The 24575-nt window shown below is 42.8% G+C and overlaps 1 protein-coding gene across 2 annotated transcripts in view; it reads right to left on the reverse strand.

The window, feature by feature from the left end:
- Window positions 1-8144: 8144 nt before the first annotated feature.
- GALNTL6 (polypeptide N-acetylgalactosaminyltransferase like 6) overlaps window positions 8145-24575 on the reverse strand; it is a 1306147-nt gene continuing 1289716 nt past the window's right edge. For both annotated transcript variants that reach the window (XM_045286961.1, XM_004696123.2), the window contains one exon: window positions 8145-8659. In XM_045286961.1, coding sequence (XP_045142896.1) covers window positions 8492-8659 — 168 coding nt within the window. In that variant the 3' untranslated portion in view covers window positions 8145-8491. The remainder of the gene's footprint in view (window positions 8660-24575) is intronic.

Consider the following 24575-nt stretch of genomic DNA (forward strand, 5'->3'; position numbering starts at 1 on the left):
CTTTGTTGTTTCTTAGCTAGATGGCCATCTGTTTATCTTCAAGCCTTTAAGACCCCCAGATGCTATATCATTTGATAGCCGGGCACCATCAGCTTTCTTCACCACTTTTGCTTATGCACCCACTTTGTCCTCAGCGATCGAGTAGGAACAGGCTGGTCCAGCACCACAATTTTAATGTATAAATTCATCTTTGGTCTTTTTTATTCAATGTTCAATTTTCAAATATGTATGAGGCCCCTGAAAATACCATGGCTTGGGTCAGGTGTACCTTAGTCCTCAAAGTAATGCTCTTGCATTTTAATATGTGACAGAGACCTTGTGCAGGAGATTTGCCTAAAGCAGCTTATCTTTTCCTCTCTTGACTGCTGCTTCCATGAACATGGATTGTGTATCTAAACAAGACACAATCCTTGACAACTTCAACCTTTTCTCCATTCATCATGATGTTACCTCTTGGTCTAGTTGTGAGGAGTTTGGTCTTCTTTACATTGAGTTGTAATCCATACTGAGGACTGTAATCCATATCTTTATCAGCAAGTGCTTCAATTCCTCCTCACTTTCAGCAAGCAATGTTGTGTCATCTATATATCATGGGTTGTTAATAAACTTCCCTCCAACCCTGATGTCACATTCTTCTTCATACAGGCTAATTTCTCTGGGTATGTGTTGAGCATACTGATTGAGTAAGTGTAGCGATAGGATGCAACCCTGTTGCATACCTTTTTTGATTTTAAATCATGTAGTATGCCCTCGTTCTGGTCCCACATCTGCCTCTTGATCCATGTATAAATTCTGCATGAGCACAATAAAGTGTTCTGGAATTTCCATGCTTCCCAAGGTTAGCCATAGTTTGTTATGATCCACACAGTTGAATGTCTTGGCATAGTCAATAAAACATAAGTAAACATGTTCCTGGTTCTCTGCTTTGAGGCAAGATCCATCTGACATCAGCAATGATATCCCTTGTTCTACTTCCTCTTCTGAATCTGGCCTGACCTCTGCCAGCTCATCATGTTACACACAACTTAATATATATTAAAAATTAATAATGTGGTTGTGTTAGACCATGTTGACTTGAGAAACAAATCCAGAGACACTCAGAAAGAGCTTTATATCAAGAAATAATTGTGCATCAATAAAAAACATCCTAGCCCAGTGCAACTCAAGTCCATAAGTCTGATACTAGTCCAGAAATCCCTCTTCAGACTCATGCAGCCACTGAGCAGTTCAATGATGCAGAATGCAGGAACTTCACCTGATGTATGCAAATTCTTGTGGAGCCAATGGCTGAGGCGCTGGCAGCTCTCTGAGTGACTCAATAGCAGGAAGGTAAGGCAGAGAGAGGGGGGCCTCCAGAGAGCCATTTATCTCGGTTGCACCTCCAAAGGAGGTCATCAAGTTTCAACCTGATTATCAGACGAAATCCCACCCATATCTTCTTACAGGTGCTATGTTGGCACAACAAACCTAACTATTACAGTACTTAATGGTCTTCATGTTGAAGATTTACTGTTTTTATCTTGGGAGATATGAAATGAATTAATTGACTTTCAATAAATTAGAAATCATGACACCAGTTCCAGATGCCATTGAGTTAGTTTGGACTCACGGCATCCACACTGTCTCAGAGTACACCTGGGTGCGCTGACCTCTTCCTGGCACTGACCTCTTCCTGGCGGAGATTTCAGAAGTAGGTTGCCACGTCTTTCTTCTGACATGCCTCTGGATAGATTTGCGCTACAAACTTTTCAATTAATATGCAACTGCTTAACTATTTTGCGTTAAGCAACCCTATGTACAAGAAAACGAGACACTGCCTGGTCCTGTACAACCATGACAATTGTTATTGGATTTGAGCCCATCGTTGCAGCCATTGGGCCGGTCCGTCCAGTTGAAGGCCTTCCTCTTTTTCATTGACCCTCTAGTTTACCAAGCGTCGGAACACCAGGAGAGTGAAAAAAAAAAATCTAAATAGAAGCATTTAGATTAGCGTTATCTTAATTCAACAAAAATATTTACATTGGATAAAGGGACTCCTATTTCAAAATCTTCCATTAAATGACAGGTTAAGCAGCCATGTAAATTCAATGGACAATCATACAATATAATGGATTTTACTCAGTTCCTAGTAGAAAGGAAGGAGTGAACCCAGGTGATTCTTGTGGACTCTGCATTAATAGGAGTCCTGGTGGTACAGTGGTTATGTGTTCTACAGCTGACGAATGGTCTACTGTTTGAACTCGCCATCTGAAAGATGCTCTTGTAAAGATTTACAGCAACAGAAACACCAGGGGGAGGTTCTTCTCTGTCCTATAAGATTGTTATGAGTCAGACTCAACTAGATGACAATAATTTTTATACGAATTTTATTGGCATTAATGATTAACACAACGGTTAACACATTCAATTGCTAAAAGAAATGTTAGTGCTTTGAGACCATTCAGAGGTACCTCAGAAGAAAGGTCTGATGATCTACTTCCCCAAAGCCACACAATGAGAGCACTATGGGGCTCAGTTCTACTTGCATGTGCCTGGGTCACTGTAAGTCGGAATCAGCTTGGCAGCATCTGGCAATTGTACTAGCATTTATAACAGGCCTATTAGCTATATATTTTTGTTGGAAAAAATATAACTAAACTGTTATTAACTTCATAGTTTTGTCAGAAAAACTTAAAATGTTCTTCGCTCGTTAGTCCTATAACCAATTGCCATTGACTGGTCAAGCATAAAAGGAGACATCATTGATAATCACACAAGACAAATGGCATAAAATAAGAGTGTCCCTGATAAGTTAGGATCTGTGTCACCTAGGTATAGATCCCCAAAGGTGAATAATACCCAAAGAAAAATTTTTGCCTATAAGATTGAGGTCACATCAATTTGTTGGCCCAGGGAAATGTGGAAAGCAGAGGACTCTGGATACCTGGGTGATTATTGTACGTTGAGCTGAAAGACACAACTTCAGGCAGGGGGACAAAAGAAGTGTTTCCAAGTTTCTCTTAAGTGAAGGATCAAACATGTGTCTGAGATTTCTGCTAAGAATTCACAGTATCATACATACCAGTCAGGTGTGTCAAGTGTCGGGATGAGGGCCTGTGAATAAACGCTCCAGGCTAATGTCAAGTCTACCAAATAGAGTTGCAAACAGCTCCTGGTTCTGCATGCACAGGCTACAGACATAAATCAAAGAGTAATCTTCCAGTGTCGACTGTGTGGGACTGGCCACCTGTCACGCTTCAATGTTCTCAGCCACAGTTTCACACATGGGTAGTAATTACGGTTAGTGGTGTCATCTGAGAGTTATAATGGTGTCTTAGGCCAGGTTTTCTGGAGGAGCAAAACCAGTAAGATGTATACACACACACACATTTCTTCAGATAGATAGATATAGTGTTATTTCAAAGAAGTTGCTCACACAGTTGTTGAGGCTGGCTAGTCCCAAACCCATAAGTCAGATGTCAGGCTGGAGGCTTTCTCTGACTCACATGGTTGCAGAGGATGACAAACCCACAATCAACAGATTGGATGATAGCCTGCTGGCTTATCTCCCATGAAGGAAACCAAAAGTTAGATTCTGATAGCTGGATGCAGGTAAGAGAGAAGGCATGTTACCAGAATATCCATCTATTTTGAATGTAGGTCACACCCCCAAAGAAATTCCCCTTTCAACTTGTTTGTTCTGTGTTCACCATGGATCACAGAATGGAGGATGATCACAGAATATCTATCAAACCACGAAGTATCATGATCCAGCCAAATGGGCATATAACCTTAGCCATCAGATGACAAAAGTAGAATTTATTGATGAGCCAAATAGAGAAGATTATACACATTCCATGTCTATATTACACACATACACTTAGCTTGTCATTTAGATCTACTCCCAGAACCATAGAGAATCAATTAAATTTTTTTCCTTTTGAGGTGTTCCTTCTCAGGATTTACATAAACATGCCTGGTTTCAGTGTATGTCCAGCATCTGTTTTTATAAAAGTATTACAGTTTTCTATTGTTGTGAAAAAAAGAAGGCAAAGAGATTTTGCCGAACTAGTTCCTGAAAATAAATTCATGTTCACAGTATCACATTAGAAGGATGGTTTCAAATTCTGAATAATGTTATCCTGGCAGCAATTGGGAGCCAGGGAAGTAACAGCCCCTGGGAAAGATTCTGTAGCATTTCAAATGGGAAGTCAGAAACAGGGTCTGTCACGGCCTCACTGCCCACAGTGTTCAGAACCAGGTGAAGGCTGGGCCAGGACAGCGTGTCTCACCCTGGTGAATATGGCCTTCCAAGACTGGATGGCGGGCTTTGTAACTGAAATTCCATTGACTCTGGATGGATCTGACAGCAAGTTTATAGTGTCAGACCTCCCAACAAAAGATTCCTTTGTGCTGTTTTCTTATGGAGATGCTTAAAAGGGGATTGAAATAGATCCCCACCCCATCCCCCATGAGGCTAAGAAGCACAAAGGATATATTTATACCTTCTAGTTTATTTATTTTCAACTGTTATCTCCTTTTAAAACATGTTATTGCCCCCAATAGGAAGTGTCATTGACTGTTGGCATTGGTCTCATGTTTTTCAAGACCATGGACAGAATGGACCTAACACATTCTTTCACTAACTGTCCATCCATTTTCATTATGTGTTATTTATTTATTGTATAAAGTTCTATGCCATCAATTCATGAAATAATCCTGGCACTTGCATTATTCATCAAGACTTCTGATATAATGAATGCATCTAAAAACAGTCAGGTAATTATATGTGTTAATATATTTTTAAAAACTAAACAATAGACACAGAAGCCAATACATTGTTATTGCCATAGTATTAATCCAGCCTTGACAAAAGTATAAATCCCATAATTAGTTTACAATTGTTTTTCAGTACGGCCTTTTCTCAGTAAATACATAAAAATGATTTCAAAGAGGAACTATTTTCTAACGTCTCATGAAACCATATCTTATTATGGAAAAGCAGCAGGAGGCCAGATTAACTTTATGAAATATTCCTCCCATTTGGATAAAACTGTAGGACACGCTCTACTGTCCTATTTCTAACTCATGTTATTCTCAGGAAAGGGAATCTTTCTGAGAACTCTTCAGTCCCCTTTGCTGAATAAGTGCACAAACACATGCAGTGTTACATTTTTGGAAGGATAGTGGTGGCACTTCAAGTGGTATGGAGTCCCCGCCTTCAGTGGTATTGGGAATGCAATGTGGTTAGCTGGCAGTGTTATCCCTTCTGCTTGGGGCTAGGTTATTTTGCCTTGATTTTGTTCCATTTGCATGTTTTCCCTTAGCACACATTTGCCATTTGCTTAGCAATTTGAAGGTCTAATTTTGGTTTTAGCATCTCGAAAAACAAAAACAACCCAAACCAGACCCATTGCTCGAGAGTTGATTGAGACTCCGGGAGATCCCACTGAGCACAGAGTAGCTCCATGGGGGGTTTTGGCTGTGACCTTTGATGGCTGCAGATCACTGGGTCTGTATTCTGTTGTGCTACTGTAGGGGTTCACGACATTTTTAATACTTCAAACTTATATCCTTGTCAATGAGGGTGTCGCGCGATGGAGACCCAATGCCCATCTCTAGACAACTGGACATACCTTGCAGAGGGGGAGTGGGGAGATGAGTTACTTAGGGTACAGTATAGCAATAATGAAACTCACAACCTTCCTCTAGTTCTTGAACGCTTCCTCCCCCCAACTACCAGGACCCCAGTTTCGCCTTGCAGACCTGGTTATACACAGCGGTGCGGATGGGAGTTGGAAGCGCAGGGAATCTAGGACGGAGGAGCCTCTCGGCACTGGGGGGCGACGGTGGCGATACCAGGAGGGAAGGGGGAGGTAGTAAGGGGGAATGGATCACAGGGAGCCGCGTATGGCCTCCTCTCTGGGGGACGGGCACAGCGGGGTGGGTGAGGGGAGGCGCCGGACAGTGTAATGTAAGATACAAAAATAATTTATAAATTGTTAAGGATGCATGGGGGAAAGGGGAGGAGGAAGGGAAGGTGGTGGGGAAGGAAAATGAGCGGATTCCGGGAACCCAAGAGGCAAGAGAATTTTGGGAATGATGAGGGCAACAAATGTATAGATGTGCTTTACACAATTGATCTATGTATTGTGATAAATTGTATGAGCCCCAATAAATTGATTAATTAAAAAAAATTAAAAAAAGAATTCTGTGGGTGTTACATCCTTTTACTCAGAATTAAAGTTAGATCTGAGAGACATGCCCCTCTGAGACAAATCTTTGCTGATCCTTAGGTGTTACACCACAATGATGAGAGTCAGGAATTCTCATAGGAGAGTCGCAATCATGCTATGGCTAACTTCACCTATTGACAGTCTCCCAAGGGATCATTTCAAACCTAGGCATTCAGGGTACAGAACTCACGGTTGGCTCTTTGGTGGAATTGTAAATAGCATCCAACTGTGGAATAACATAATGTGAATTTTTATAGGCTCATCTCATGCTACATCCAGATTGCTCTCTGGGCACTTGAGATAAATCTTCTCTCACTCTCTGGAATCGTTCAACACACAGGTTAATTTCTTACTATTGATTTTCTCCACTATGCATCTTGAATACTTCAAAATCTCTTGACCTACACAAAATATCTCTGTGACTGTCTGTTTTAAAATAATAACTCTTCAAAAAATGCTTGACATAGCAGTAAACATAACTAAATGGCTCTTCCCCAACTCTTTAAGGGCAGTTTAACTGGACGTTTTGATTAGATTTCAAGGAGAACATTTCAAGAAGCTTCATGTATTAAGGTTTCTAAAAGAGAATTGTATTTCTTGTAGGCATCACCAGGGAGGTAGAATATAAATCACAGCTAAAATCAGAACCACCCAGCTAACAGAGAGGCAACACAGCAGAGGAGACAAAGCATTGGACTTATTTGCCCTTCTTCAAGTTAGCCCTGCCTTCTCTGGGCTTTATGTATGCATCTAAAAACCAAGGGATTGTATTCCAGTTATTAAATTTAATGCGTCTATATCTCAAACGAGAGACCTTTTTATTAGTAGGAAAATCAAGTTTTTGAATAAAGATCACAAGCAAAGAAAAAACTGTTTTCTACTTGAAAAATTTTGAGAAATGCATAATGAACGATTCATTCCTCTAGAGACTAACCTTGATACCTGTATATTCCTCCCCCAACCCCATGATTATTAAAAAGTAAAAAAAAAAAATCTGCAAGGATTAAATGTTCCATTTATTATTCTAATAATTTCTTTCTTCACCCTTGAAATATTGTCCCAGTAACAGAAAGTGGTGTCTGAAGCACTTTATTTAATGGAAATTCCTTCTCTGTGCTTCCAAATAAAGCAGAAACAATATCATCAACATCAGTAATATAAAACAAACAAACAAACAAAAAACCCAACCAACCAGTCAATAAAATCACTTCCAAGTCCCCAAAACTAGTAAAACAGAATTGAAGTGGACCAAGCCATTTCCCATACCACTTGGAGTGTAGATTTATTTGGGTTTAAGAATGTCCTGAACAAATTACATCGACTACACTCCATTTCCTTCCTCAATAAAATTTATGACCGGACAAACATTAAACTTTTAAAAATTTAAAAATAATAGAAAAGTAAAAATATATTTTCTAGAGAAATCCTCCTCCTAAGCATTATATGGTTTGTTGCTTCTGTGAAATCTTTCTCTTTGGAGTAACTTGGTAGCATAGTTATTAGTATTATTATTTCTAATTAATTTAATGGGATTCATACAAGGACACTGAATCAGAACTTTAGCTGATTTATGGAGCATGAACTTTATGAGCAATAGGATACCTCTGTTCTAAAGCAACCCTCCCCCAAATGCGAAACACAAATAAAATAATGGGAACACTGAAATTCCATTTCATTATGTAATTTAAGTCTTACATTTTAAGTCTTTAGAGATTGCCCCCATGTTGAAAAGTAAAAGAACACCGGATGGTATGAGCACTCTAAAATCTGCAGCACTTTTAAGGGTTAAACCTGCTTAACCCATTCGTAGTCAGAGAATGGCACCAAAGCGAACAGCTCCCCACTTGAGTCTAGTTCTAAACCTGGGGTATCCTTAGGCTGTCAAAGCAGTCATGCACTCTATTCCACACCCCCCTCCCACCCAATTAATAGGATCCATTCATAGCTACTCACTACTGCAGGATTTGACCTGAGAAATGCTAGGATTTGTTAACTCTCAGCAGTTGTCTTGAAAAGTCCCTAAGTAATCTTTGCCCTTGGCCAGCAAGGGAACTGCTGGTCTCGAGTTCCCAGAAGCAGCTGGTGAGGTTCTCAGCCAAGTTCTTCAGAGGCAGGGAGTTCTTCAGGACAACCCACTTACACATGGCCTTTGCCCATCTTTAACCCAGGCTTCCTGGATCCAGGAAATGTTACTCCTGACTCCTTCGACCCAGAGGCTGGCCAACATTAGTTTGTCATCTGTAGATAATTGCTCTTTCTTTCTCCCATCACTCTTTCTAGGAGCTGGCATGGTGGTTAAAGTTTTCTAAAACAGTCATATTAATATGTTCAAAAATCCACTGCTGAGTCTCAGAGAGAGGGTCACATCTGGCCATGAACATTTTCTTCTCTGCGGGATTGCAATCCATGCAGCTGTTGCTCACTGGATGAAATAATGTTCTGTCCTGCAGGGATCAGAAAGGAGAGACAGGCATCATGCATGGGGAATGGCGAGAACCCAAAATACACAGAGGAAGTAAAAGATCCCTGTTTATCTTTCAGAATATACTCACGGTGTTAAAAATGGACTGGCTCCCAAATCAAACAATAGTGGGGAGAGTTGCCAACAAGACCCACTGTCAGGACGACAGGCCTCCAAGCAATTTCAGTTGGAGACAAAAGTACTCGCCCATTCATTTATTTTTTTTAAAAGCAACCTATTGTTTGGTACTATGTAGTAAACATTTCAGGAGGTGCTGGGATTTTAAAGATAATGGGTGTATGGGGTTGTTGAACAAGTTGGCAAAGTAGTTAGCTATTTATTTGCATGCATACCAACCCCCCCCCAATAAAATAACAACCAAAAAACCCCCCCAATACCCCCTGAAACCCTGTAACTTAGTCCATAATAAATAGCAACAACCACATACACACCACATCAAAAGAGTGATATTTTCCCCTATCCTCATTTTGAGCTTCAAAGGGGAACGAAAAATGCAAATCAGATAGGAACCAAATCCTATGTTATGTTAAGGGTTCATCTGTCTTGCTGTGGTGAATACAGGGGTGTGAGCAAGTAATACACAGGCAGTAAATACCTGAATGAACAGATTCAAACGTGTTAGCTCTGGAGAATCCATCTCTTTCAACCCTTTACCCCATTATAAGTCTACCAGAGGTGCAGTTTTCATTGTTTTCTATAGAATGGAGAAGGAAGTATTCCATGATGATGCTTTCAAATGAGCCCCTTGATTTTGTTCGTTGTACTCCAGTTGATTTGAACCCCTGGTGCCCCGCTGTGTGCCCAGAAGAACGTAAGGGTTTCGAGTTGGCTACCTTTTGGAAGCCGACCACCAGGTATATGATAAAGATAAAGCCCTTTGACTGAAAGGTGCTACCAGGATCCAAAGTTTAAGGAATAAGCAATCTCGTTATCTGAACACACTCTATTAACACATGTTCTATGTTACCATGCAAGTAGGTAAAATGAATTTAACACGAGGAAGAAAAGGCCTTTCCTTACCTAGTAATAAACTATTGTCTCTTATAATGCCTAAACTTAAAAAAAAAGTGTTTTCCACGGTACTGTAGGATTTCCAGAACTTTTAATAATGTTTTTACCATAATATATGAAAACTTCCCCCAATTCCTGATTACAATTTAGACTCATGTAATGTTTTATTATTTAGCTTTGAAAATGCTTACAGGTTCTGATTATTTTCTTTAGCTGAAGACTACTGAACTCACAATGCTAGTAGATTGAAGAAGTTTTTAGGCACTCCAGGCAAACATTTTGGGGTTTTTCTGGTTTTTAAGACTCTATCAACCCATAGTTATTTAATGCCCTTTTTTAGGTCTGGATGTTGGCGAGGTGGGACCTGTCAGAGGAAAGAAGAAACAGGAAGGAGGAAGGCAGCCTGCCCACAATTTCCTTTTCCTCTTTCTAGTTCCAGTGTCACAGAGACCGGTGACAATCCTGGGTTACTAGTTGTGCTGCTTACCACAAGGTAAGCTGTTTGAACCCACCAGCTACAGGATGGTAGCGAGAGGAGGCTTTCTGCTCCTGTAAAGACTTACAGCCTCGGAAGCCCAAAGGGCTAGCTCATCCAGTCCTACAGGGTCCTTATGAGTTGGGATCAACTTGATGGCAGTGAGCTTGGCTTTTGTCTGTTTGTTCGCCTCATACAGAGTCTCACTATTCTCCCTTGAAAGACAAGGCTTCCTAGGGTTATTGTGGTTCTGCTTTCTTTATGCAGGAAGCAGAACACATCCTAAGTCCTTTGGGTCTCCTTCCTAATTGCCAACTCATGACAACTCCATGGGGGTCAGAGGCAGGCTGGCTCCCAGGGATGTTGGGCCTAACCCCCTGGCTTCGCTCCCTCCACTGGGTGCTTGGCTCCAGGGAGGCCCTGCGGGACTCTCCTCTGCCCGAGTGAAGGGGGGCTGCAGTGAAAGCTGTTAGCAGGAAGGATCATGAGTTCTGCAGCTCAGCCCACATCGCCTTCCTCCTGGGATCCCTAGATGCCTGCTCTTCTCACAGCCGCCATGACTGTGAGCAGCTGTCTCCTTCAGTCTCTTCCGCTGTGCCTTTTCCACATCTTTTACCTTTCATATCTCCCCACCAACTTCCACTGGCTAGGCTCCCCAAACCAGTGGTGGTAATGTGATGGACCTCTTAGGTGTCACAGCCGGGCTGTGCGCCACAGGGATGTCAGTGGTCGGGACTTTTCAGAAGTCAGTCATCAGGGCCTTCTCCGGAGGTGACTCGGGGTGGCCTCAAACCTCCGGCCTGCAGCACCATCAACCATTTGCACCAGTCAGGAGCCCTGTTATATTCACAGAGACTTTAGATTTAGATTTGTTTCCCCAAAGGCATTCTTAAGCTGCCGTCAGCGTTCTCTGAGTCACGTTCCAGCGTCCACTGTTCGGTGTGCATCTCTTTCTCTCTCTCTCATTCCCAACTCTGCATCCCCTTCCTCCCCCCACCCCCAACCGAACACCGTTTAAGACTCGGGCCAAGAAAGGGAGAAGAGAAAACGTATAGAACACGCCTCCATCCTTTCTCTTGGCCAGCTGTTGTACTTTGGTAGGAATGCAAAAGCCACACCAGATTTTCTGAACATTTTTACTTTTCTGAACCAAGAGGGGATCACGTTTTTCCAAATGCCAAATTGAACACATGCTCTGACAAATGCAGGTCTCCTCCTGGGCACCGCCAAGCGGGCTATGCAAATTCAGCACGGTGCTGGGAAATTCATGGTATGCTTCCTGTAATTGTACTTTGTGTTGTCCTAAAAGTTGAGGAATTGATTTCCCTACACCTATCCATCTCGGCGAAGTTTCATCAGTAAAATAAGGCAGTGGGTTGGAGGCATCTCTAAGGCCTCTCGCAGCCCCAACATCGAGGGAACATTAATTTCAAAAGCCACTGGTGACAGAGACAAATGACAGGGTGTCAAACTAGCGACCATCAACAATGCTGAGTGAACTGACAGGTTGATTGTTTCCTGTTGCAGAAGGAGATCCGTTTACCCTTCTTTTCAGAGTAATCAGAAGGTCCTGGAGGTCAGGAGCGAATTAGCCAGTAAGCACATCTTGCGGCGGTACACTGTTTATTTACTAATCTGTAGTGGACATTTTCTTCAGCGTTTCACCACAGCGAACACAATTAAGCCTGTGTGTGCCTAGCTGATTGGGTAATCCGTCCCTACCATGTGACGTTTATGGAAGCACCTTCGGCTTTCACCAAAGCACACGGGTTTCACTGTTGACCTTGATGGCTGTACAACCATCTTTATGTTTCCACTCAGCCAACCTTTCCGATTATGAAATGCCCTTCCCGAGGCCTTTGGACTGGAACCAAGTCACTGGATCAAATAATCATTCTCTGAACACGTCGCTTGTTCAATGACACCCTGGACCCCTCTGCCCTTCAACTTCACTGTTCCTGTGACAGCCCAAGTGCAGGGCTTTCTTTGGAACAGATTTTGAAGCGCTTTGGCACGTTTGCTGCTCCATTATAATCCTCCTCAGAGGAAGGCATGCTTTATGCTCTGGCTGTTTCAAATGGAATGCAGCAAATTGGTTCTCTTTGTCTCCCCTTGTGAGTGTTTCTGCCCGCAGCCTCTTTTATTGTTAATATGCACAAGAAAATGAGAAAGGGTTGAGGAGGAAATGCAAACATTCATATCCGGGACTCAGGAACTGGCCTTCCTAATCAAATGAGATCGGGCCACACAATTCCAACGGGCAGTTCACGTAGTGAAAGGTGCGCACAGGTGGCTGAAGCTTTTTAGGTAGTCCACTGTAAGGGCCTCTGAACTGGGGTGGCTTCTGTGTGACACTCTGTGGCATTCCCGAGGTGTATGCGAGGTTTTATGAGGCTCTGCTGTTCTAAGGCAGTCAGAGTGCTGCTCGTGGATAATGTGCCCGGCTGCTAGCCAGAGGTTTGAGTCTGCCCAGAGGTGCCGTGAGAGAAAGGCCTGGACAGCCACTTCAAACTGTTTATAATGGCACACAGTTCTACTCGGGCACATATGTGGTTGCCAAGGGTTAGAGTTGATCATAACTGATTTATGATTAGGTAGGGTCAGTGTTTTATAAAAAGAGTAAAGTGTAGAAAATATTCCACACCTTATCCAGGGTAATCAGAGAGCCTAATAGCCAAAGAGTCAAAGGCAATAAAATAGGTAACTGAGCTCATAATGTCAAAGGAAATGGTTCTGTGCTTTAAAACTTGAACACAGGGTCACAGAGGCAGCACAGGTGTAAAAGGACAGACGTGAGTTTTGCGGCTACACAGGATTGGAATCCTATTCTAATCAAACCACTTTCTTGTGATGTGACCTTGGGCAAGTTGTTTAATCTCTGAAGCTCTGTTTACCCGTGGGTGAAACATAGATACACTTTGTTTGTGGTGAGGATAAGAGGAGCACATTTGTTTGCTGTGATAAGAGGAGTTGAGATCTGTAACATCCTTGGCACGGTGTGCATCAGTGAGTAAGAACAATCCCCTTTTCCCTTCCAGTGGGAGCAACCCCTAGGCCAGGAGCTGGAGCATGCTGGCCACCTGGTTGGAACCTCCCCAGCCGTCTTTTCTGAAACCCTGACCACATGGAATTTCTGGGAATCAGCCTCTGCCTCAACCAGTGAGCCAGTGATACGCCAAGACCTTATGTTGTATGCCAAAGCATTTATGGAACAAAAGCAAACTTGTGGCTCTGGGATTTGCTCTTCTATGTAATGATGGGCAGAGTATGTACCTCATCTATGTGTTTAAGCCTTTTGCCTGATACATAGTATTATTCATGTCAGTTGAATTCAACTAAGTGACTCTTTTTGTTCTTCCCGCTGCTGTATCGTAGGAGAGAAGTATACAAAGATGACTTCCTATGCATTGGTCTTCGATCCAAGAAGGTTTGGGAGACCATTAGGTAAGCAAGAAATGTTTGTAGTAGAAAGGGTCCATGAATCGAGAGATGGAAGTGACTGGTTGAATTAAGGTACTTCAGACATAGAAAGGAACGTGTGAAACAAGAGGTGTAAGATAACACGGACATTTATATATTCAGTCTATTCAACAAACCTTTTTTGGCTACTTAATATTTGCAAGGCACTATCTCATGTGCTGGGGATCTATCAACGATCTAACAAGTCCTGCCGCCCGACAGGTTACATTCTAGAATTGAAGGTGCAGCTGGGGTAGTGGGGCATAGGCAATGAACGTCATAAATAGGTAAAACATACAGCCTGGCTGAATGAGCCCTGGTGGTGTAGTGGTGATGCTTTGGGCTGCCAGCTGCAAGGTCAGCAGTTGAAAACCACTGCAGAGGAAAGAGGAGGCGTTCCGCGCCAGCACAGGCTTTTAACAGTCTCGGGGAGTTTTAGCATGTGCCAGAGGGTCACTATGAGTTGGAAAAGACTGATGGCAGTACGTTTGTTTTGTTTACTTTTTTCTTTTTGGTTTGAAGGTGGTACATCCTGTGAAATACTGTGGAGGCAGGGGGACCCAGGGGGCCATTGGAGGGCCTCTTGGTACCGTTACATCCGAAATGCTACTAATGGGTAGCTTTAACAAATGGAAGCATATTATCTCACAATTAAGGAGGCTGGAGGTTTAAATTCAGAGTGCTGGGTCTCGAGCAATATTTCCTCTCTGTTGGCTCTAGGGGAAGGTCCTTGCCTGCTTTCAGCTTCTTCATGTTGCTTGGCACATATCTCCGCTGGTCTCCCCTTTTGTGCAACTTGCTTAAACACGGCTTTTTAAAATCTCAAGAGATTGACTTTAAACACACCCCACATTAGCAGTGACTCATTTGCACAACAAAGAAAACCCTATTCCCCAATGTTATTATAACCATTGCTATAGTAGGGTGGTTTCCAACACACGTTTTTGATGGATGCGATTCAATCGATTACAGGGGAACGAGGTGGAACTTTCAAAAGGGTGGCTAGGGTAAACGTTCAGGAGAAAGTGACAGCTGGGCAGTGTACAGGAAGCTGAGGAAATTAGCTGTGCAAATATGGGAGGGAAGAGGCTCCCAGATAGAGGGACCACCCTTGCTAGGCCTTAAGTAAGCACATCCCTGGTTGGTTGGGGGAACAAAGAGCATGAGGGAGCAGAAAAGGGGAGGGTGGCAAGAGATGAAGTCAGAGTTCATGATGTTAGATGGTGTGTTTTTGATAGTACTAGTGGCAGTGAGGAGAATTTAGTAAAGATAGGAAGGTGTTTGGTTTCTCATATCATAGGGACCCTATAGGACAAATAGAACTGTCCTTGTGGATTTGCGAGACTATAACTCTATATGGAAGTAAAGAGCTTCATCTTTCTCCCTTGGGCGGCTGTTGGTTTTGAACTGCTGACCTTGTGGTTAGCAGCACAATGCCTGACCCACTATGCCACCAGGGCTCAATATGAGTTGGATTCCACACATGGAAGAGAGGTTTTTTTTCCTGGTTGGGTCCCTCAATGGAGGAAGCAGTTTGCCTTTGACCATTCATTTCCACCCTGGCAAGCCATAAAAGCAGGACTTTGAACTGTTCATTTAGGTCAACTTCTTGCTAAGAATTTGCAGTACACCCCAGACTCTACATAAGAATCAGTATACATCAGAATCACCTGGGGATCTCTAAGAACAACGCACGGGGTCGGGTGGGGTGAGGAGTGGGACCTATAGGAATAATGGGGGTGGGGAGGTGGAGGCTGAAGGGGGAAATCTCTCTAAAATACAGATCCAGGCTCAGTGTTTCTGATGTGGAAAGGTAACTTCTCTGAAGGCAGTCAAACTGGAATGAACGGGTTTGAAGCGCTGCTTGAAAGAAAGGTCTGTTGATATACTTTTGTAAAGCTTATCGTCAAGAATGCCCACCATGAGTCAGAGTCGACTTGGTAGGCAACTTGGTAGGCCAGAGTAAAGCAGAGGCACAAGAAGAAGCAATGAGGTTGAGGGGATGTGCTAATCCAGGTAGACTAGAGAAACAAATTCATAGAGACTCATATGTGAATAAGAAAGAGATTTATATACAAGAGCAATTGAATATTGAGAAAACATCCCAGCCCAGTACAGATCAAGTCCAGAAGTCTGATATTAGCCCATATGTCCAATACCAATCTATAAAGACCTCTTTAGACTTCTGAAACACATGCAATGATGCTGAATGCAGGAAGATCACAGGCCAGTGGGGTAGAAGTCTTGTGGATCCAGTGGTGGTAGAAGAATCTCAGCACTGACGGGAGTCTCTATGTGGCTTCTTTGGCTCCAGAGGTCTGGCTGCATCAGGGTAGGTCCATGTGGCTTCTCCAGCTCCCAGGGGATAGCACCATGTGTCTTGTCAGTAGAGCACATGGTCTCAGGGAGTGAACCAAGAGAGAGTGTCTCCTGTCTCCAAGGAGGAAAATACAGGACTTCTCAGAATTCTCAGGAGAAGGCCATGCCCACACAGAGGCTTCATTGGCTATGATCAGATTGACAGACTAGACTCCACCTCTTGACCCTTAATCCTCCCAATTAGCACCAGATTACGTAACTACCACAGGGGGAGTGGGAAATAATGTGAGAAGCATTTGAGGAGCCAAAGGCATAGAGTGCTCTGCTGAACAGGATAGAGGACCCACGGTAGAGAGGAATAGTGAATAAGTGGAGGAAAAGCAGTGTGAGACAAAACGTGGAGAAAGAGAAATGAATTTTGGAGAGAGACGTGATAATGATGGAATGACTTCCTCCAATTGACTATTAACTTCCTTTTTCACTTTCCATAGCTCACCAGAGCCCTGGTAGCTTAAGGAGTTGTGCTAACTGCAAGCTCCATCATTTGAAACCCCCACAGCTCCACAAGGGAAAGACTTGGCTTTCCACTCGTGTCAGAGTTACGGTCTTGGAAACCCAGAGGGACAGTTCTATTTTGTCCTGCAGGGTCCAGCTATGGGCTGGAATCGACTCGGTGGCAGTGAATTTGAGAGTTACACAGCTGAGTTATTCTGAGGTTCAATCTATATCCAACTGCTTACTGGTCAGTGTCCATGGATGTTACAGAGCACCTCCAGCTCACCCGAACTAAAACAGAAATTATTATTGGTTAGCCCTCAGATGGGGAGGATCGAGGTAATCCCTTCTATCAACTACTGAGAAGAAGCCCCGATTTGGCGGCAGTGAAGTGCGTGACTGCGAACTGCAAGGTGATCGTTCAGACCTGCCAGCCCCTCTGAGGAAGAAAGAGGTAACATTACTGGCATTGGCGGTTGGGGTGTAAAATTAAGTAATAGTAGTATTAATTGGTATTCCTAGGTATATAGATATTATTCTATCACTGACAGCCTTGTGCTTAAGGATAAATCTTTGAAATGTTATTGTTCATGATGAATTTGGTGCTATTTTTTTCTTTAATTGGTTACTCCTGACATCGCAGACTGTCCAGTTTTAAATGACCAATAAAGGTTCATTTTAGCTCATCAATGCCTTGGATAGTGATCTCCAAGTGTTCCATTTCACTTTTGACAACTTCCCATTTTTATTGATTCATAGTTCATACCTTCCATGTTCTGATTACTAATGGATGTTTTCAGCTGGTTCGTTTCATGTTGAGTCATTCCACATCAGCCCATGCAAAGCCTGAGAGCCTCGCTCCATCCGTGTCACTAAAATGGACTCTACTTTGCGGGCACAGCTCTTTCTCAGTTGACTGATAAGGGCCTTTTAAGCTGAGGAGCTCATCTTCCGACATCACCTCAGACAGTGTCCTGTTGCAATCCATAGGTTGTCAATGACCACTTTTGTCAGCAGTCGATTGCATGGTCCTTTCCCCAGTCTGCTTGACCTGGACTCTGCTGAAACCTGCCCATCCTGGGTAATCCTGCGGCAGAGCTTCCAGAATCTGACAGCCCAGTAGAGAGGTGGTAGACTTGAAGAACGAAAAGATTCACACTTTGGGTGGTAGTACTGAAGGATTCTATGGGAAACGATTGAACAAGCCTGCAATCATCCAGAAAAAGATAAAAGAATACCCAGAGTCACTACACCAAAAAGAATCGGTTGATGTTCAACCATTTCAAGAGATAGCACATGATTAAGAAGAGATGGTACTGAAAGAAGAAATCCAAGTAGCGTGGAAGGCATTGGGGGAAAAAAGGACTCCAGGAATTGGTGGCATATCAATTCAAATGTTCCCACAAGCTGATGAAGCACAGCGAGCACTCGCTCATCGACGCCCAGGCCTTTTGGAAAACAACTATGAGGGCAACCCACTGTCATAGAGACACATGGGTGCCCCTTACAAAGAAAGGTAATGCAACAAAATGTGAACAATATAAACAATAGCATTAGTAACACAAGCAAGTGAAACTAGGCTGGAATTAAAAATCTTCAGAGATTATTGTCAGGCATCTGCACTTCGGGCAATAAGGTCATCTCCTTGAGCGTCTTCCTCCTTTTCACTGATCCTCTGTGTGTGTGACCCAGCAGGAGGTCCTTTCCAGTGACCGATTGCTCTTGACCACTTGGCCAAAGGACATGAGATGAAGCCTTGCCATCTTTGCTTCGAAAAACATCCAAGCTGTATTCCCTCCAGAATACAGAATAGGAGGTTCTTCACCTTCTTGAGCTGCCCTTTGAAATGTTCTGTTCAGCAATTTGATTTCATCATCTCTTCCATTTGCCTGAGGTCCTCTGCAATAAAGAGCAAATTACAGAGTTTCTTCTAACATCTACTTTTCTTTCTTTCCTGTCCTTTAAATGACTTTTTCCTTCGGGACAGCTGGTTTTCATGCCATCCCACAGCTCATCAGGCCTTCTGTCATGAGTGTTCAATGAGTCACATCTGTTCTCGATGCGGTCTTGAAATTCAAGGGGGATAGACTCATAGTCATATTTTTGCTCTTGTGGACTTGTTTTCATTTTCTTCAACCTGAATTTGAACTCACACCTGAGCAATGGCTGGTTCCACAGTCAGCCCCGGGCCTGGTTTCAGTGACAGCAGTTTGCTTTTTGTGCATCCCATCTGGAAAAGTCATGTTTTGCAACTACTGTTCTTTCCACTTTGTTTCTAATCTTTGCTTTCCAGTCACCAATAGCTATAATCATACATCCTGATTGCACGGTTGATCAATTTCAGATTAAAGACGGTTATAGAAGTCCCGCTTTGGCAACCACTAGCTTTGGTGGTTCCTGCAGAGATTTGACTAATAGTTGTATTGATTAGCTTTCCTTGGAGGTGGATAGATATGATCTTATCACAGACAGTGTTTACTTCAGGATACCACTACACACCCACAAGGCTAGCCAAAACAATCAAACAAAACCAGAAAACAACAAATGCTGGAGACGATATGGAGAGATCAGAATTCATACACACTGTTGGTAGATTTGTAAATACACACAGCCACTGGGGAAAATAGTATGGACAGACTTAAAGCAACTGGGAATTGAAATCCCATATGATCCAGCAATACCACTATTAGGCTTATATTGTAAAGGAATAAGAGACACAAGCTGAGTGGATGGATGCTCTCCCATGGTTATAGCTGCACAGATCACAATAGAAAGAAACTGCAAGCAGCCCAATGCCCGACAGTGGAAGAATGGATAAAGAAACTATGGTACATACACACAATGGAATAATAAGCTTGCCTAAAAAAAAACCAGTCATGAAAGCATGACATGGAAATACCTGGAAATCATTATGCCTAGTGAAGTAAGTCAATCACAAAAGCATGACTATTGATGAGTCCGCTACTATAAGGTGAAACACCAATTAAACAAAATTTAGGGACCAATTCCTGAACAAAAGGGGAGAAGGCTACCTACCAGCCTTGAACCATACACCATCTCCCTTTTGTGCACTTCACAAGAATCACCTTGAAGGGGACCTCACATTGCTTGAGGTCACTCCTTCAAGAAGGGGGAAAAGGGAGGAGACCATCCACTGGATGCCATACAACATCGAGACAAGGCTGTGACAAATCAATGGGCCTTCCACAGAAACGGAAGGAGAACCTTGCCGGAAAAATCAAGTTAAAGACCAGGGGTGTGGAGCATCTACATTCTGGAGGAGACACTGATATTTCTGTTGGTGAGTGTGGTGGGTGAATGGGGAGGAGCAACCTTCCATCGGGAAGAGATGCTGAACAATGATTGTAGAGAACCCAGAGGGACAATAGACCAGATTATGTTCCTGGGTAGATACTAAGAATATATTTCTACCCATCCCTCCGTGAACCATGACATGGTCACCAGGAAGACCTTGGATGCTGACCTTGCAGGCAGCATGGCTTCCCCCAGGGGCTACACTATAAGGACTCAACATAAAGGCCTGACTGAATGAACTGAGCCCTGCCTCAAAGCTGCCTGTACTACTGGACTGAGAACTGGGTACTCTGATTGGAGATGAAACAGAGAGCAGGCACCCTGGGGCCATGGATGTGGCTGTCATTAGACCTTGGGGGGAACCCCTGGCTCGATGGATGTCCAGTGGAAAGGGACTCAGAATCACATATATTTAGTACCTCAATGCTCGCCCCCCTACCCCCACTTGCATTGATATGACAGGTTTTGATCTGTTGGGCAGGGATCTGCACTTGTGAGAATTGATCCAGGAAGTTTTTCCCTGGCACCAATCCCCTTGCTCAGAGTAAACGGAGCTCCATCAATTCGTAGATGAAACTCTTCAGGGCGACAACTCGTGGGGTGCAGCTCCAGGAGGAACTGTACCCACAGAGACTCCTCATGCCGACGGTCAGGAGTTCGGAGTCACAGGAAAAGTGGTCGATGTTATACCAATACAATCGCCTTGTACCTCAGGGGGAAGATTGACAATGGTTTCCATGTTTGTTTTTTTTGGGGGGTTGTTTTCTTGCCTTTTGTTTGTTTGTTTGCTGGTTGGTTTGTTGATGTTGATGTTGTTGGGGTCGTAGGTCTTATGGGGTTTTGCTTTTGTCATGATGCGATTGTCAAAGTAACCCAGAGTCATGCATAACCTGAGGACAAGCAGATGGATTTGGGGTTCCCACTGAACGCCAGCTCCAATCCAAGAACAGTTAGTTTTGGTTACAGGTCCCTGCTCAATACTCACCTTCATGAAATTATCGCTGAAGATAAGGGCGCTACAGCAAAGTGTGATGAATAAAGCAGATGGTGCCTGGCTATCAATCTGAGGAGTGTCTGGGATCTTAAAGGCTTGTCTTCAAACAAGCAGTCAGCTGTCTAAGTAAATAGTCAACTAAGTCCACATGGAAGTAGCACACCGCTTGTGTGATCCAAAGATGCCAATAACAAAACCCAAATATGATGAAGGGAAACGTTGCAGAGCTTAAATTGTGAACACCCAATTTGCGGAAGGCTATGGAGGACGGTGGGAGCCCAAACCATCTGCAGAGGAGCTAGTCAGAATAAACCTCTGGCAGATGGCCCCAGCCACAGGCAAGGGACTCGAACAGTTTACTATCAGACAGAGAGCATTATAAACTTGATTATGCTGGATGGAACTTGAAACTTGGTCAGTTGACCCCCCTCTTGACCTAACCTTAAATTATTCTAGGTTCAAGTATTTTTTGCATGTTTCATGACAACAATTTATTCCCTGGCTTTTTAAATATTGACGGAGGTCTTTTCTTTCCTACTTATTATTTGTATTTTTATCTTTTTATTATAATTATTATTTTATCCTTGCCACTGTATTTTGTTTCTGTTTTTAATGGTTTCTTTTGAATTGTCTACTTTATGAAGCACAGAAGGAGTAGCTGCATAGAGATAATACTGATGCAATGATTTATCAGGGAGGTGGGGGTAGCGGTAGGGGGTGAGGGAATTTGTAGAGCAATGAATGTAGGAGGAGAGAGAGCACTCGAACTGACTGTGATTATGTATGTAAAACTCACTTTAAAAGTGATTTAGCCATGGAAGTGTATGATATGTGAATAATACATCAAGAAAAGCGTGCAAAACCAAAAAACCAAACGACCAATGGTGAAGGCAAGGAGCTGCTGCAAAGGGGGCACTGAATTTATGTCAATGGTGGTAGAATAATTTGGAAAAGGAGATAAATAATGGTTGTACAACATGAAGAGTCTAATCAACAACATGGAATTATACAGTAGAAGTTGTGGACTTGGAGAATGTTCTATTGTATATAGTTTTGCCACAATTAGAAAAATAATAAAAATAATTACATGAATAACAATGACTACAAAGAAGGAGAAAATGTAGAATGGAATACGATAACTATTGTACAGCATTTCTTGATATGGTTGAATTATTGAACTGTATGACATGGATGAAGTGCAAATAAAACTGTTAAAAAAAGGAAAACATATGAACAATCATTAAAAAAATGATACATCTTGAAATATCCTTTTCAATGATGACTGCAACACCATCACTCCTCATTCGGGTATTCCGGGCATAGCAAACCATATGATATTCTGATTAAAAATAATGAATGCCAGTCCATTTCAGCTTACTAACACCTTGAATAATCATCTTTACACATTCTGTTTCATTTTTGATGACTTCTAATTTTCCTAGATGTATACTGCATACATTTCACATTTTAATGATTAATTCATGATCACAGCTAGTTGCTCTCATTTTGATGGTGTCCCATGAACAAATGGGGTCCCGAAGGACTTTCCTCCCTCCCAGTCCTTATGGTCGAGTCTACTTTGAGAAGGCAGCTCTTCTCGGTCACGTGTTGCGTGCCTTCTGACCGGAAGGGCTCATCTTCTGGCACTGTCTCTGAAAATAGTCTACACTATGCATGAGATGTTGTAGGTGACAATGTTTAAATGCTATCTATACGTTTCTCAGTGGCAATTCCTTATAAATGGACAGCCAATTTCTTCTTCATCATCTGCTCTTAGTCTGGAAGCTCTGCTGAAACCTGTTCACTCTGGATGACCCGGCTGTGTTTGAAATACCAGTGGCATCCTTTCCAGCATCACAGCAACACACAGCAACCAAAGTACCACTAACTGACAGATAAGTAGTGGACTTTCTATGTTAGATACTATTATTGTACTCATTCTACAGCGGAGGAGACAGCACATGGGAAAGAAGTTTCCCAAGGTCACCTAGTTCAAAAATAGCAGGGCCAGGACTCAACTTTTAATTTCCTTTCTCAGATTCTATAGTTTTAACCTCGAACTCACAATTCATGTCTCTTTTCGGTTGAACCGACTCGCAGCCCTGCCCTCCTCCCACACCTTCACAGTGGGGAGAACTGCTCTCACTAGCAAACCAGAATTAAACATTTCCATCGTTTCTGTTACAAAGATTCTTTTGTGTTTCACAGTCTAGATCTTGGCAGGCATTCAATTCAGAATGCTTTTATCCTTATGCAAGAGCCTGTGGACAGTCTGCGAAGGACCCCTTTGGAGACCAGAGAGTGGTAGTTAAGTATGTTCAGAAAAACAGTCACCAGTAGGAATATCACTAAGTTTTGTGGGTTGAATTGTTTCTCACACACACACACACACACACACACACACACCCCTATACATGTGACTATAATCCCATCTGGGGATTTGGTTTTCTTTGTTCTATTAATGAAACCTTATCAGTGTACGGTGTGTTTTAAGACATCCGGTTTTGAGATATAAAAGGAACAGTTTAGACACAGAGCTAAAAAAAAAGGACAAATTGTTAAAGATGCCACAAAGAGCTCACCAAGGAGCCAAAAAGAATAGAAGCTGAATGAGACAAGGACGCCCCCGGAGCCAACAGAGGGAGAAAGTTCTCCCCAAGAGTTGGTGTCTTGAATTTGGACCTCAGGGCTCCTAGCTGTGGGAAAATGAATTTTTGTCCATGTCCCTTGTGATAGGTAGGTTTGTTGTGCCAACCTGGCCAATGAACACATGTGAGATTAATGGAAGGGCAGAGAGATAATGGCTCTGTGAGCCTCGCCTCTCTCTCTCTTGCTCTTGGATCATCAGACCAGTGTGTGGCTGCCTTGCTTATTCTGTGCCTCCATTTGCAAGCTACACTACCTGTGGGACACCTAACCCATGGACTGTGTCACTGTAACTTGAGGTTACTTCAAGACCTACTTCACCATGTTACTGGAAGGGACATCTCTTGAGCTGGGGACTATTGGACCCTGTCATCTGGCTGACTGTTGGTGACCTGCCTTGCTGTTTGCTGCCTGTGGTGAGAGAGCCTGAATTGCTCTCCCGGTGGCCCTCAAGACTTGAAGGACTGCCAGTGTACCAGCTGTCTCGTGGAAGTGAGTTGCACTGAGCCATTTGTACTGCTTTATGGATTAATTAACTGTTTATTTCTTATGTTATCCATCTATCTATCTAAATATATATAAAATTATTAGTGTCCTGGTTTTGTTTCTCTAGAGAACCCTGTCTAACACATCCCTTATCTGGAGCATTTTTGTTCTAATATATCTATAAGAAACTAAGATATTGTTATCCAGAAAAGGCAAAATCGAAAAGTTCCGAACAACACAGTGACTCCAGCTGGGTTAGACCTACAGGTTAAATAGGAAAGACAAGAAAATATTGCTTATTGAACACATGTCTTCATTGGTGGAGTCAATGCATGGCCCTCTTGGAGTTGCTGTCTCTCTTGCCCTTGTGGAACCTTGAAACCGTTCAGCAGATGGAAACCCCCACCTGATCCTTGGGAGGAAGGTGAGGCTTTCTTCTCCCATAAAGAAATCAAATAGAAGTTCACAAGGGATATTCTTCCCTGTCCTATAGAGCTGCCAGGAGTTGGAATCAACTCAATGGCAGTGGGTTTTTTGCTGTTGTTAGTTTGTTGGGTTTTGGGGTGTGACTGCTAATATAGTCAATGAAAGAGTTAAAATCCCAGTTGGGCTAAATCTGGTGAGATATAATATAAAAGGAACAAATCAATAGTTACACTTGAGTAGAAAAGATGAACT

This window comes from Echinops telfairi, unplaced genomic scaffold (assembly GCF_000313985.2).
Source record: "Echinops telfairi isolate 266 unplaced genomic scaffold, ASM31398v2 ScPeMD7_9;HRSCAF=40, whole genome shotgun sequence".
Classification (NCBI taxonomy): domain Eukaryota; kingdom Metazoa; phylum Chordata; class Mammalia; order Afrosoricida; family Tenrecidae; genus Echinops; species Echinops telfairi.